Source organism: Lissotriton vulgaris, chromosome 4_1 (genome assembly GCF_964263255.1).
Source record: "Lissotriton vulgaris chromosome 4_1, aLisVul1.2, whole genome shotgun sequence".
NCBI lineage: Eukaryota > Metazoa > Chordata > Amphibia > Caudata > Salamandridae > Lissotriton > Lissotriton vulgaris.
This window is the reverse complement of record NC_141691.1, coordinates 348,544,876-348,558,363: the sequence shown is the minus strand read 5'-3', so window position 1 is coordinate 348,558,363 and position 13,488 is coordinate 348,544,876. Positions and strand designations below refer to the sequence as shown.

The 13,488-nt window shown below is 42.1% G+C and overlaps 1 protein-coding gene across 1 annotated transcript in view; it reads right to left on the bottom strand.

Moving 5' to 3' along the window:
* The window catches only part of LOC147718734 (sodium- and chloride-dependent neutral and basic amino acid transporter B(0+)-like), a 746,574-nt gene that overhangs the window by 533,867 nt on the left and 199,219 nt on the right, over positions 1-13,488 (bottom strand). The window contains exon 4 of the mRNA XM_086966771.1: positions 6,582-6,743. Within this exon, the coding sequence (XP_086822897.1) occupies positions 6,582-6,743 (162 nt within the window). The remainder of the gene's footprint in view (positions 1-6,581; positions 6,744-13,488) is intronic.

Here is a 13,488-nt window from a genome sequence, read left to right as displayed (position 1 = left end):
ATACGGGGTTGCCGTCAGCTTCCTGCGTCCCATCGTGCCCCTCGACCTCTGTGGCTTCGGTAGTCCCCATGAGGCCTCCGCGGGCCGTGGCCTATCAGGCATCTCCAGCCTTTCTTCCAACTGTCCTCGCCGCTGGGGCCGCTCCTCCAGCCACTGCCACGCGTCGTAGGGGTGCGTAAAGAAGTACGACTTTTCCTTGTAGATGACTTTTAGCTTTGCAGGGAAGAGCAACATATATTGTATTTTTAAGTCCCTCAGTTTTGCCTTCACCGCGTCAAAGGAGCGCCTCTGTTTCTGGACTTCTTGACTGTAATCCGGGAAGATCATAATTGTCGGGTTCTAAAATCGTATTTCACCCATCTTCCGAGCTTCTCTTAGGATGAGATCTCGATCTGCAAAGTTCAGGAATCGGGCTATAATGGGTCGGGGTCTCGCTGCTTCCGGGGGCTTTGCCAGCAGGGCCTTGTGCGCCCTCTCCACAATAAAACAGTTGGAGAAGCGTGCCGTCGGGAGAGTCTTATGTAGCCATGTGTGGAGGAAGGCTGGCATGTTGTTCCCTTCGATTCCTTCCCTAAATCCTACGGAGCGCAGGTTGTTGCGGCGTGCCCTATTTTCCACATCATCTACCTTCCATTGGAGCTGCTTGTGGAATGCCCGAAGATCCGCCATGTCTCTTTTTAGTGTGGTGAGCGTATCCTCTGCTTCTCCCAGCCGCGTCTCCGCCGTGGTCACCCTCTCCGTTAAGTCGCGGAAATCCTGCCGCAGTAGTGTAACTTCCGATCCCACTTCGCCAATCTTTACTTCAAGGGCAGCCCTGGACGCCTGTATGTCATTTCGCGATGCCTGGATGGCACTCATCAGGAGCTCCGTATCCGAGCGCAGTCCCTGGACCTCAGACTCCGTAGTAGGAGGGGCCGTAGTATAGCGATCCAGAGTACCTTGTCTCGGAGTCCGAGCGGCCGCCTCCTTCTTCCCCATGATGTGCCCACCCGTCTGCCATCCGGTCCTGGTGTGTCCTAGGTCGCAGCGGGGGAAGCTCCGGGTCCCCGCTCTTAATGGGTCAGGCAGCGGTTGTAGAGCAATGCGCGCCTCCCCAATCCGCTTCTTCCTGGGTGGGTGGCCCTGTGTCTAAGCATCGTGGTAGTTCTCCAATGATAGCTTAGCAGATCCCCAGCAGTGACCGATGCCCTACGGCTGGGATAGGGGAGTGGGGAACCTCAAGTGTTGTTATGGGGTCCTGCCGTCCATTGCGGTCTCCCACCGGTAATCCAGAGGCCAGTGTTTAGAGAGGGGGGGGGGGAACCGCCAGAAGGCGCCCCGCGGGTCCGATGGCGTGACCGCAGCTCCCAACCCCTGTTATCTCAGGTTCGGATAATCTCACTGCTCACCGAGCCTCCAGTTGCGAGTCCCAATGTCCGCCGGGCTGGTGGTTCTCCCCACGCCACCTGGATGAGCAACATGGCGGTCTCCCACTGATCTTCCGTCCGGGTTCAGCCGTCAGCAGCGTGGTCCGACTTTTATGGGACCCCGCCGTTCACCGCGGTGTCCCAGTGGCAGTCCAGGGGCCAGTATTTAAGAGAGAGGATGCGCCCTGCAGGTCTGGTGGTGTAATCAGAGCTCCCAGACTCTGCCGTCTCAGGATCGGACCGTCTCACTGCCCACTAGGGCCTCCAGACACGAACCCTAGGGTCTGTCGGGCCGGAGGATCGCTGCACAGCGCCAGGGGAGCGTGACTGTGGAGTGGGGCCCCATGGGTCCCCCGGCCGGGTCCTACCTACAGCAGTGCGGTCCAGCCGTCTTCGGTGTCTTCGGGTGCCCGGGTTCTGCAGGGCGCGTCGGAACAGGCGCCTCCACCCAAGCACCACCGCAGGCTGTGGACCCCTCTCCACTACTCTCCGGTCTGTCCCTCCGCCCCACTCCACTTCCGATCACTGCACCGGCCCCAGCTATCCCTCTCGGGGGATCGCGGGATGCGTTCAGGGGGGGAGGCTGGTCCTGACGCCTCTTCACTCTCCACCAGCACTCCTCCCGGCAACTTCACCCGGTGTCCCGATCCCTCCGGGCTCTCCCTCCGCGCCGCGTCCCAGGGCGCCGCCATCTTGCATCGCAGGGCTCAGTCAGCCTCTGTCAGCACCGCCCTGGGCCGCGCTCTGATTCTGAATCACCGCGATCCACGCCTCCGCCCTGCTTCAATCATGCCGTAATCGGTGCTCGCAGTTTTCAGGGACTCTGGACATACCCCGAATATCCAAATCCGGGGCTGTGGAGGGATTGAATCGTCGGATTCATACGGCCTCAGCGGAGCTCCGCAGAGGCACAACCTATTCGCCATGTTGCTGTTTACTCCCATTCTTGATCTTGTGCAAGGCCCTGTAGCTATAATGACTCCTTTTCACAATACCGTAGCTCCCTCTCCAAGAGTAAGCATGTACCATATATTTATGCAAGATCACCCCCATCACCAGCCTAATGTGTTTTAATGGTAGTCCAATTATTTGCAGAAAAATGTGTCAACATCTCCCCCAGTTTGGTCCGGAAGACTGTGTCCTGCAGGGCCTCTGGCAGCAACTTACACAGTGGGATGTGATATCTTACCCTACTCACGTTGTAATCTACAAACAGTGGACCGTGATTAAACAAAAACAGGATACCACTGAACATGTGGAAGTCTCAGAAGGAATGTTGTGCTGGCTGCAAGAATAACTGTTCCTCTGCTGCCCTGCTGCCTAATTGAGAAGTTCAGGGCCTTCATCTTGAGCCCAGTACCACCAGAGAGACTCCAAGGGCTAGTTGGATGTCCGCCTGAGCAGAGTCTCAGGGACAGAAAATGCTCCAACCACCTTGAACCCAGGACCAGGACTCTGCCTGCTGCGAGTCTTGCCCCTCAAGTGGTGCCACCCCAGGTCTGAACCCTAGGAAGTGGACCTGAAGGTGCTCTGCCAGACATGCTGTGGTCTCTTGTGCAGACCGATGCAATGCGATGCATCTGCTCGCAGCTATGCATCGGGAGCATCGCAGAGCGACCCATCGGTAGCACAGCAGAGCAACACAACCCTGATAAATGACTTCAAATCACAACTTTGCAAGCCTTAGTTGACCAATGATCTCCAATATTAATACTTGGTGCTAGTTTTGAAATAGGAGATGATTATGTAGGTTTCCAACTCCAAAGGTGTTTGGAATTTCTTGCCTCCTTTCCCTGGCGCCAGCTTGCCTGAGGACACAAAAACCTTGTGTCAAACTCTTAGTGAGCTCAGATAGATATTTTATGATGTGCAAGTGTGGTAGGTGACCACTCCAACTCCCTAAGAATTCAGTAATGGCCCGTCCTGCCAAGCCCTTTTCCCTCATTGTTTCACTTACTGGGAGAAGTACACAAAAAACATACTGCCAGCTACACATAGTCATGTGATCCAGGATACAGGCTGCAGTCACCAAATGGTTGGGACAAGAAAATGCCAACTTTCTAAAAGTAGAACTTTTAGAATTGTGATTGTTATTTCCAACTTCTCCAGTAAAGAGGGTTTCAAATTATAATTCTTTAGACACCAAACTTGACATTCCTATATGCTCCCAATTAAAAGTTATTACTTGCTAAAAGTAATAAGGGAGCCCCATGTTATCCTGTGGAAGAAGTAGGCCTCCCAGTAGTGAACATTTTAAAATTCATGTCCACCTATTTAAATACTCTGCACCCTGCCCTATGGGCTGTTTACGGTCCACCTTAAGGGTGACATATGTATTTGAAAAGAAGGTTTAGTCCTGGCAAAAAATATATTTTGCCAGTTTGGAATGGCAGTTTAAACTTCACACATAGGCTGCAGTAGCAAGCCTGAGACATGTTTAAAAGGCTACTTAAGGGAGTGGCACAATAAGTGCTGCAGGCCCACTAGTAGCATTTAATTTACAGGTCCTGGGTACATGTAGAACCACTGTACTAGGGACTTACAAGGAAATTAAAGGTGTCAATTGGGGTGTAAACCAATGTTACCATGTATTAGGGAGGGAGCAAAGGCACTTTAGAAATGGCTAGCAGTGGTAAAATGCACAAAGCCCTAAGGCTGACAAAAATAAGACATTCAAAACAGTATCTCTCTGAGCTCCACAATTATAATCACTAGAACGTGAGTTCACCGATGTTAAATAATATTCCAATAAGTTCAAGTGCAGGAGTAATGTCTTTTGCCACAGTATTGTCTTGTAATGAGAAAATTCCACCAATCCGGTATTCAAATCTCTTTTAATGGTATTATCTCTTCAATCAAATCCACAATTGTCCTTAATTGTCTTTCAGCCAACACGTGTTTCCTCTGATGCCAATCCCCGCATCAACAGACTTCATCAGGGCTCAGTCACAAATAAGTCTTAACGAAAATAATAATTCCAAGTATTTCAATATTGCGCCCGATCTTTGACTTGGTTGCCTAATTTGATTGACAAAAATAAGATCAGTAAAAACGGAGAAGTAAGACAAAACATTTGGCAGAAGACTACCCTAAGGCTGACAGATCAAACGCTTAGGATCTCTTAGCCACTTTCCACAGACTCACTATCAATACATTGACTTCTATAGAGATAGTGTCTATGTTTGCTTCCAGGTTGGCTTTAGAGTTTTCTATAGCAGAAAGTATTTGTGTTCAGCAGTCCCATATGGATTTAACTGACATAATTGCATCCCCATCACCATTTCCAGAATCTGCAAACTGATCCATCTTGGCTTGCTGCACTCTCCTTGTCAATTTACCCTTCACCAATTTTTACATCAAGGCACTACTAGGTAAAGTCAATTATACCCTCAGGTGGATCATGGGCACCACTCAGCTGCAACAATGTTTAGCGGTAGCCCTTGCGGGGTAGCCAGAAAGCTATTCCTTTCTTCAGCCATTCAGTGCCCACTGTGCACAACCTGTTCAAGCCCCACACTGTTGCAGCATCCGGAGGCTTCTCTCTACTCATACATATTGTGTATTACAGCCCAGTATGACCAATATGCCCTAGACACCTCAATTCCAGTGGATGAAGCGCATCCAGCAGGTGCAGTACTCCATGCCTTAGAGGGGTACAAGGCACTGTGTACCTGTGCAGGCCCTCACAATCCATCCACTATTCATCCTCCATGGGGGAAAGATCACTATCTCATCAGGTCCACCAGTATTCGGACCACTACAGTCCAAGCAACCAATTAGGACATTGATGCACAACACTAGCAGCAAGGCAGGGGGCACCTTTCTCCAGTAGTTATTGCATGGAGTGACAATCCCCACCACTCACTGAGATTCCCCCTCAACCCGACAGAGCACGCACAAAACCTCAGCATCATTCTAGACTCGTCATTCACGATGAACCGCCAGATCAACTCAGTATCCTCAGCCTGTTTGAAGACCCTCTGCATACTTCAAAAAGTTTTCAAATGGATCCAAAAGGAATCCAGAAAAACGATCACACATGCCCTCATCAGTAGCAAACTGGACTATGGCAACACTCTCTTAACAAGAAACTACTTCACAAACTCCAGACTATCCAGAACACCACAGCCAGATCGATCCACGACAACCCCCGTCACAACCACATCACCCAACAACCTCCATGATCTCCACATGCTCCACATTGAATAGAAGAACCTTCGAACTGCTCGCTCACACATACAAGGCCCTCCACAACATTGGATCAGCATACCTGAAAAAACCTCCTCTCCTTTCACGCACCCAAGAGACACCTCCGATCCGCTGACCTCCCTTTGGCCACCATTCCATGCATCCGCAAGACCAGAACAGTAGGAAAATCCTTCTCCTACCTCACAGCCAAAGCCTGGAAGGACCTGCACCACCGGCAAGCACCTACGCTACTCTAGTTCAGGAAGGACCTCAAGTTCTGGCTCTTCAGATGACACCAGCACTCAAAGAAGCCACCCCTTCCCCACCCCGGAGCATTGAGACCCTCTTGGATGAGTAGCTATGCTTCACCAACCCTGATTGATTGATTGATTGATTGATTGAACTCTAACATAATATTATGAAGTTGTGAAGTAAATTGTTCTATGCTTGCAAGGTTACCTTTTATAAATGCTAGTCATTCAAGCTGCAAAATTACTTCTTGTTTTGGAGTAAGGACTTCTTTGAGGGTTATTGTAATATGTAAACACAGCTACTAATGTCAAATACAGTTGTTTAAAAAAATCAAAAAGTTGCTGAATTCTCCCATAACAGAAGCTGCAGTTTAGAACACCATAATCTGTGTCAGTTTCCTGACGTAGTATCCTGGACTTATCTTTACAAAACCTTATTTGCCTTGTGAATGGCCTCCAAAACATCTGAAATGGGAATACAATGTGAATATTCATAGGCAGTTAGGACAAATAGAAACAACTATGCCCTCTTTGTACATTCACTAGTAGGGAGCTGGACGTTTCAGGGCCCATTCACACATGCACGTAGAGTACCTAAATGAGTACTCTTGGAGTACAGCTTTGCACGCTCAGAAATGCTTTTGTGACTCAACCCCAAGATGACCAAATTCAGATTCAAAGATATTTAAGACTTGCTTCAATTATGATTACTAAAAGGATTAGCAAATAAAAGTACCTGTCTGATGTGTGCTGCAAACTCCTTCTGCCCCTTCAAAGCAGTAAGACCATGGCAAGACCTTGGTGAAAGAGGCAAATAAATAGTAGAGAGCGTAGGCGACAATAACATTGTAATAGATGCACACAAGGGTAGAAACAATGACCATAGTAATTCCTACTCCTGCAAAAGAAAAGAAAATGTAGTGAGTGTACAAACAATTTTTACATAACAAGATATTAATAATCAATATCATGGACAACTTAGACACAGTGTTAGAATAATGGCTAAAAATATGTTCCTGTTCCTAACAAAAGGACATTGGCAAAATAGGTTGTATTAATAGGAACGTTTTTTCTGCGATGAGTAAAGTGAACAGGGGCCATTTTTTTTATCTATTCAACACGGTAATCAGACAAAATATCGAAATTAAAATATTGATATACAATAATATCGATGTTTTAATATCGATGGTATAGTATATCGATGTGACATAATATCAATAGACAGAATATCGATATAAAGGTATGTATGTTAGTAATATCGACATTTTGTTGTTTAGTGTTATGTATTTTATTATGTTGTTTATATGTTTGCTAAATATGTTTAGAAATGTATGTTTGAAAATTAGTAATTTTGTTTACATTTTGCGTTTTAGTATTAGAGCGGGTTGTGGGTTTCTAGGGGAATAGGGTGGGAAGTAATTTAATAATAATTAATTAATTAATATATGTTTGTAAATATATTTAATTAATAATTAATTGGTAATTAATTAATATTAATTAGTTAATTAAATTAATTAGATTTAATGTGCTAAGATATTTAATTTATTGTTATTGTTAAATAATAATTAATTGTTAATTATTTAATATTAATTAGTTAATTAAATTAATTAGATTTATTGTGGTAATATATTTAATTTAGTGTTATTGGTAATTAATAATTAATTTGTAATTAAATAATATTAAGTAGTAAATTACATTAATTAGAGTTAAAGTGTTAATATTTTTAATTTATAATTTTTTGTTATTGTTAATTAATAATTAATTGGTAATTAATAATTATTAAGTGATTAAATGATGTGATTTATTTATGTGTAGTGGGTTGTGAGTTTATAGGGGAATAGGGTGTTATATGATTACATGTAATTAATTAAAGAGATTGTATTTATTTATTGGTATTTATTGTTAATTAATTGGTAATTAATAAGTGTTAATTAGTTCATTTATACTTACATCAATGTAATAATATTTATTGTTATTAATTAATTCATTGAAACTTTTATTAATTGTGTTTTTTTAAATGTTTAGTGTTTTGTGTGTTACGGGGGAGTAGTGTCGGAAGTAATTGAAACCCTACGCAATCCAACGCTTTCCCTACTGTTGCACCCTCTGGAGTGGGAATAGTAATTTTTAACCCTACGCTATCCAACCCTTTCCCTACTGTTGCACCCTCTGGAGTGGGAATAGTAAAGTTTACCCCTACACTATCAAACGCTTTCCCTACTGTTGCACCCTCTGGAGTGGGAATAGTAATTTAAACACCTACGCTATCCAACGGTTTCCCTACTGTTGCACCCTCTGGAGTGGGAATAGTAATTTAAACCCCTACGCTATCCAATGCTTTCCCTACTGTTGCACTCTCTGGAGTGGGAATAGTAATTTTTAACCCTAAGCTATCCAACGCTTTCCCTACTATTGCACCCTCTGGAGTGGGAATAGTAATTTTTACCCCTACGCTATCCAACGCTTTCCCTACTGTTGCACCCTCTGGAGTGGGAATAGTAATTTAAACCCCTACGCTATCCAACGCTTTCCCTACTGTTGCACTCTCTGGAGTGGGAATAGTAATTTAAACCCCTACGCTATCCAACGCTTTCCCTACTGTTGCACCCTCTGGAGTGGGAATAGTAATTTTTACCCCTACGCTATCCAACGCTTTCCCTACTGTTGCACTGTCTGGAGTGGGAATAGTAATTTAAAGCCCTACGCTATCCAACGCTTTCCCTACTGTTGCACTCTCTGGAGTGGGAATAGTAATTTAAACCCCTACGCTATCCAACACTTTTTATACTGTTGTAATATGTGGAGTAAGTATATTTATAAATGTATATGTAGAATTTTAAATTTATTTTAAATGTATATGTATTAGTTATAATTTTTTACATATGTTTTAATGTTTTTTATTTAATATTTGTACACTTATATGTATTTTTAAATTAATTTTAAATTATTAATCATTTAAAAAAACGATATTTTTAATTTCGATATTTCTGTACTACGATATTATTTTTTCGATATTTTTGTACTTACCATTATGTAGATATAACTTCGATATTTTTGATTTCGATATTTTTTTGTCGATATTTTTGTATGGCGATATTCTGTCTGTCGATATTATGTCATAGATTCGGAAAACTGTAGCTTATGCTTTTTAGGTTGTGCCTGCAAAGCACTTGCGTTGAGCTTGTGAAATCTATTGTTAATATAAATCTTAAAAGGGGCTTACATACCATCCTTGCTTTTCATTGGTCAAAAATGAACCCCTATTGAGGTGTGAGCAAAGCCGTAAGCCTTAATAAGTCCCACCTCCCTTTATTATCTCAAACATTGGGTAGATAGCTACCTTCAGAACATCTAGGGAGATTCTCAGGGAGACGTTTGGCCAATTTGCTTTTCAAATTCATAAACAGCTCTCAATGGCAAGCGGTCAACCCACTAATCTATCTCACTCAGTGGTAACGCAGCTTATTTGTCTAGAACACCCTGTTTGCAGCTGCACACTCACCTGGGGCCCTATTTCAGCACCTGTTAAAATCAGGCAAGCATGTGGAAAAGAGGTCCGCTACTTGGGAAAATCATGCAGGAATCAGCATGGAAACACAACTTCAGCTATTTTACTTCCCATTTAGATGTGCTCAATTTGTGACATACAGGTATACGTGTATCCTGGAATTACGGATATCAACGATATTGTTACTTCTGGAATGCAAGATTACAAATGCTGGACTCTCGCCATGTTTGTGATCAGTCACTATAGGTTGCATTCTGAGTGGTGTTCAAACCAGGCACAAACATTTTTGCTTTTATTTTTTCACTTTGTGCTTGTTACTTGTTATTTGCAAATTGCTGTCCTACACGAGTTTTGAACAGAAAACGTATCCCAGGATATAGCTGTGAGTATTACCGTGCAGAAAATGATTTTGCTGTTTGTTTTCACGCTTATTCCCTATTCCCGATTTAAAAGTGTAAAGGTAGTAATAGCACTCAAAAGTACAGCAGCATACCATACACAAATACTATTTCATGAGACATGTTTTGCACTTTTCACTAGCACAGCAATCACAACTAGGCCACCGTGTACAGTTGCAAGACAAGCATTCCCACCTGCGAGTACTTTTGGAAATAGTTGTAAACGACAATGGCATCAAACAGGAGATGAGTGCGAAATTACATCTTCTCCATTTTTGCACAGCCAATTGTGAAATGGAAAATCAAACAGGCAAGATGGGGGGAAAAAACTGTTTCTCTGATTGTTCCTGTTAGAAATGGGGATCTCTAGTTGGCAGAGGTAGTTACCTTTGTCCAAGTAGGGTAAAGTATTAGCTCTCAAAACACAACAATAATACAGTGCTGACACCACAAATGAACACCACACCAGTTTAAAAGTAAAGTATCTCTATCTAAACTCACCAAAACGACAAAAATTCAACATACATGTAATAAGAGTATGGCTTTTCAAAGGCTTGGTCCATAGGAAATTATGGTTGCCGACTTTGCACAAAGTACCTGTAGATTCATAGAAATTCTTAAAGCCAAACATCTGCAGAGAAGGGAAGCTTTGAGAAACAAAGGTATGCGTCATTTCCTGAGTCCTTAGGGAGGCGATGAGACAGTTCTGCTGCATGCTGAAGAAGTGATGCATCAAATTCAGACTTTAGGGGCAAGTGATACATCGACTTCAAGACGGTTCTGGTCTGCGGGGGATGCATCGGAAATACTTACTGCACATGTGCGATGCGTGGAAATCCAGGATGCAGTGGCTGTCTACAGTGAATGCACATCCCCAGCCCCTGTCACTCCAAAACCAGACGGTCAATCCACAAACAGGCAGTGGCACGTAGAATGGTTAAAAATGCCTACTTTCCAAAAGTGGAATTTTTAAACACACAAGCCATATGTACTAAAAGATGTGCTATTAAATTACAAGTTGAGAGAGCATAAACTTTATATCCTGTCCCAAAGGCAAGTTATACTTGTAAGATGTTACAAAGTATCTCCCTTGTTATCCTATTGAACAGATAGCCTTTCAAAAGTGAGAAAACAAATTGGCAGTATTTCACTTTAGTGTTATTGGTAATTAATAATTAATTTGTAATTAAATAATATTAAGTAGTAAATTACATTAATTAGAGTTAAAGTGTTAATATTTTTAATTTTTTATTTTTTGTTATTGTTAATTAATAATTAATTGGTAATTAATAATTATTAAGTGATTAAATGATGTGATTTATTTATGTGTAGTGGGTTGTGTGTTTATAGGGGAATAGGGTGTTATATGATTACATGTAATTAATTAAAGAGATTGTATTTATTTATTGGTATTTATTGTTAATTAATTGGTAATTAATAAGTGTTAATTAGTTCATTTATACTTACATCAATTTAATAATATTTATTGTTATTAATTGATTCATTTAAACTTTTATTAATTGTGTTTTTTTAAATGTTTAGTGTTTTGTGTGTTACGGGGGAGTAGTGTCGGAAGTAATTGAAACCCTACGCAATCCAACGCTTTCCCTACTGTTGCACCCTCTGGAGTGGGAATAGTAATTTTTACCCCTACGCTATCCAACCCTTTCCCTACTGTTGCACCCTCTGGAGTGGGAATAGTAAAGTTTACCCCTACACTATCAAACGCTTTCCCTACTGTTGCACCCTCTGGAGTGGGAATAGTATTTTTTACCCCTACGCTATCCAACGCTTTCCCTACTGTTGCACCCTCTGGAGTGGGAATAGTAATTTTAACCCCTACGCTATCCAACGCTTTCCCTACTGTTGCACCCTCTGGAGTGGGAATAGTAATTTTTACCCCTACTCTATCCAACGCTTTCCCTACTGTTGCACCCTCTGGAGTGGGAATAGTAATTTAAACCCCTACGCTATCCAACGTTTTCCCTACTGTTGCACCCTCTGGAGTGGGAATAGTAATTTAAACCCCTACGCTATCCAACGCTTTCCCTACTGTTGCACTCTCTGGAGTGGGAATAGTAATTTTTAACCCTAAGCTATCCAACGCTTTCCCTACTATTGCACCCTCTGGAGTGGGAATAGTAATTTAAACCCCTACGCTATCCAGCGCTTTCCCTACTGTTGCACCCTCTGGAGTGGGAATAGTAATTTTTACCCCTACGCTATCCAACGCTTTCCCTACTGTTGCACTGTCTGGAGTGGGAATAGTAATTTAAAGCCCTACGCTATCCAACGCTTTCCCTACTGTTGCACTCTCTGGAGTGGGAATAGTAATATAAACCCCTACGCTATCCAACACTTTTTATACTGTTGTAATATGTGGAGTAAGTATATTTATAAATGTATATGTAGAATTTTAAATTTATTTTAAATGTATATGTATTAGTTATAATTTTTTACATATGTTTTAATGTTTTTTATTTAATATTTGTACACTTATATGTATTTTTAAATTAATTTTAAATTATTAATCATTTAAAAAAACGATATTTTTTATTTCGATATTTCTGTACTACGATATTTTTTTTCGATATTTTTGTACTTACCATTATGTAGATATAACTTCGATATTTTTGATTTCGATATTTTTGTGTCGATATTTTTGTATGGAGATATTCTGTCTGTCGATATTATGTCATAGATTCGGAAAACTGTAGCTTATGCTTTTTAGGTTGTGCCTGCAAAGCACTTGCGTTGAGCTTGTGAAATCTATTGTTAATATAAATCTTAAAAGGGGCTTACATACCATCCTTGCTTTTCATTGGTCAAAAATGAACCCCTATTGAGGTGTGAGCAAAGCCGTAAGCCTTAATAAGTCCCACCTCCCTTTATTATCTCAAACATTGGGTAGATAGCTACCTTCAGAACATCTAGGGAGATTCTCAGGGAGACGTTTGGCCAATTTGCTTTTCAAATTCATAAACAGCTCTCAATGGCAAGCGGTCAACCCACTAATCTATCTCACTCAGTGGTAACGCAGCTTATTTGTCTAGAACACCCTGTTTGCAGCTGCACACTCACCTGGGGCCCTATTTCAGCACCTGTTAAAATCAGGCAAGCATGTGGAAAAGAGGTCCGCTACTTGGGAAAATCATGCAGGAATCAGCATGGAAACACAACTTCAGCTATTTCACTTCCCATTTAGATGTGCTCAATTTGTGACATACAGGTATACGTGTATCCTGGAATTACGGATATCAACGATATTGTTACTTCTGGAATGCAAGATTACAAATGCTGGACTCTCGCCATGTTTGTGATCAGTCACTATAGGTTGCATTCTGAGTGGTGTTCAAACCAGGCACAAACATTTTTGCTTTTATTTTTTCACTTTGTGCTTGTTACTTGTTATTTGCAAATTGCTGTCCTACACGAGTTTTGAACAGAAAATGTATCCCAGGATATAGCTGTGAGTATTACCGTGCAGAAAATGATTTTGCTGTTTGTTTTCACGCTTATTCCCTATACCCGATTTAAAAGTGTAAAGGTAGTAATAGCACTCAAAAGTACAGCAGCATACCATACACAAATACTATTTCATGAGACATGTTTTGCACTTTTCACTAGCACAGCAATCACAACTAGGCCACCGTGTACAGTTGCAAGACAAGCATTCCCACCTGCGAGTACTTTTGGAAATAGTTGTAAACGACAATGGCATCAAACAGGAGATGAGT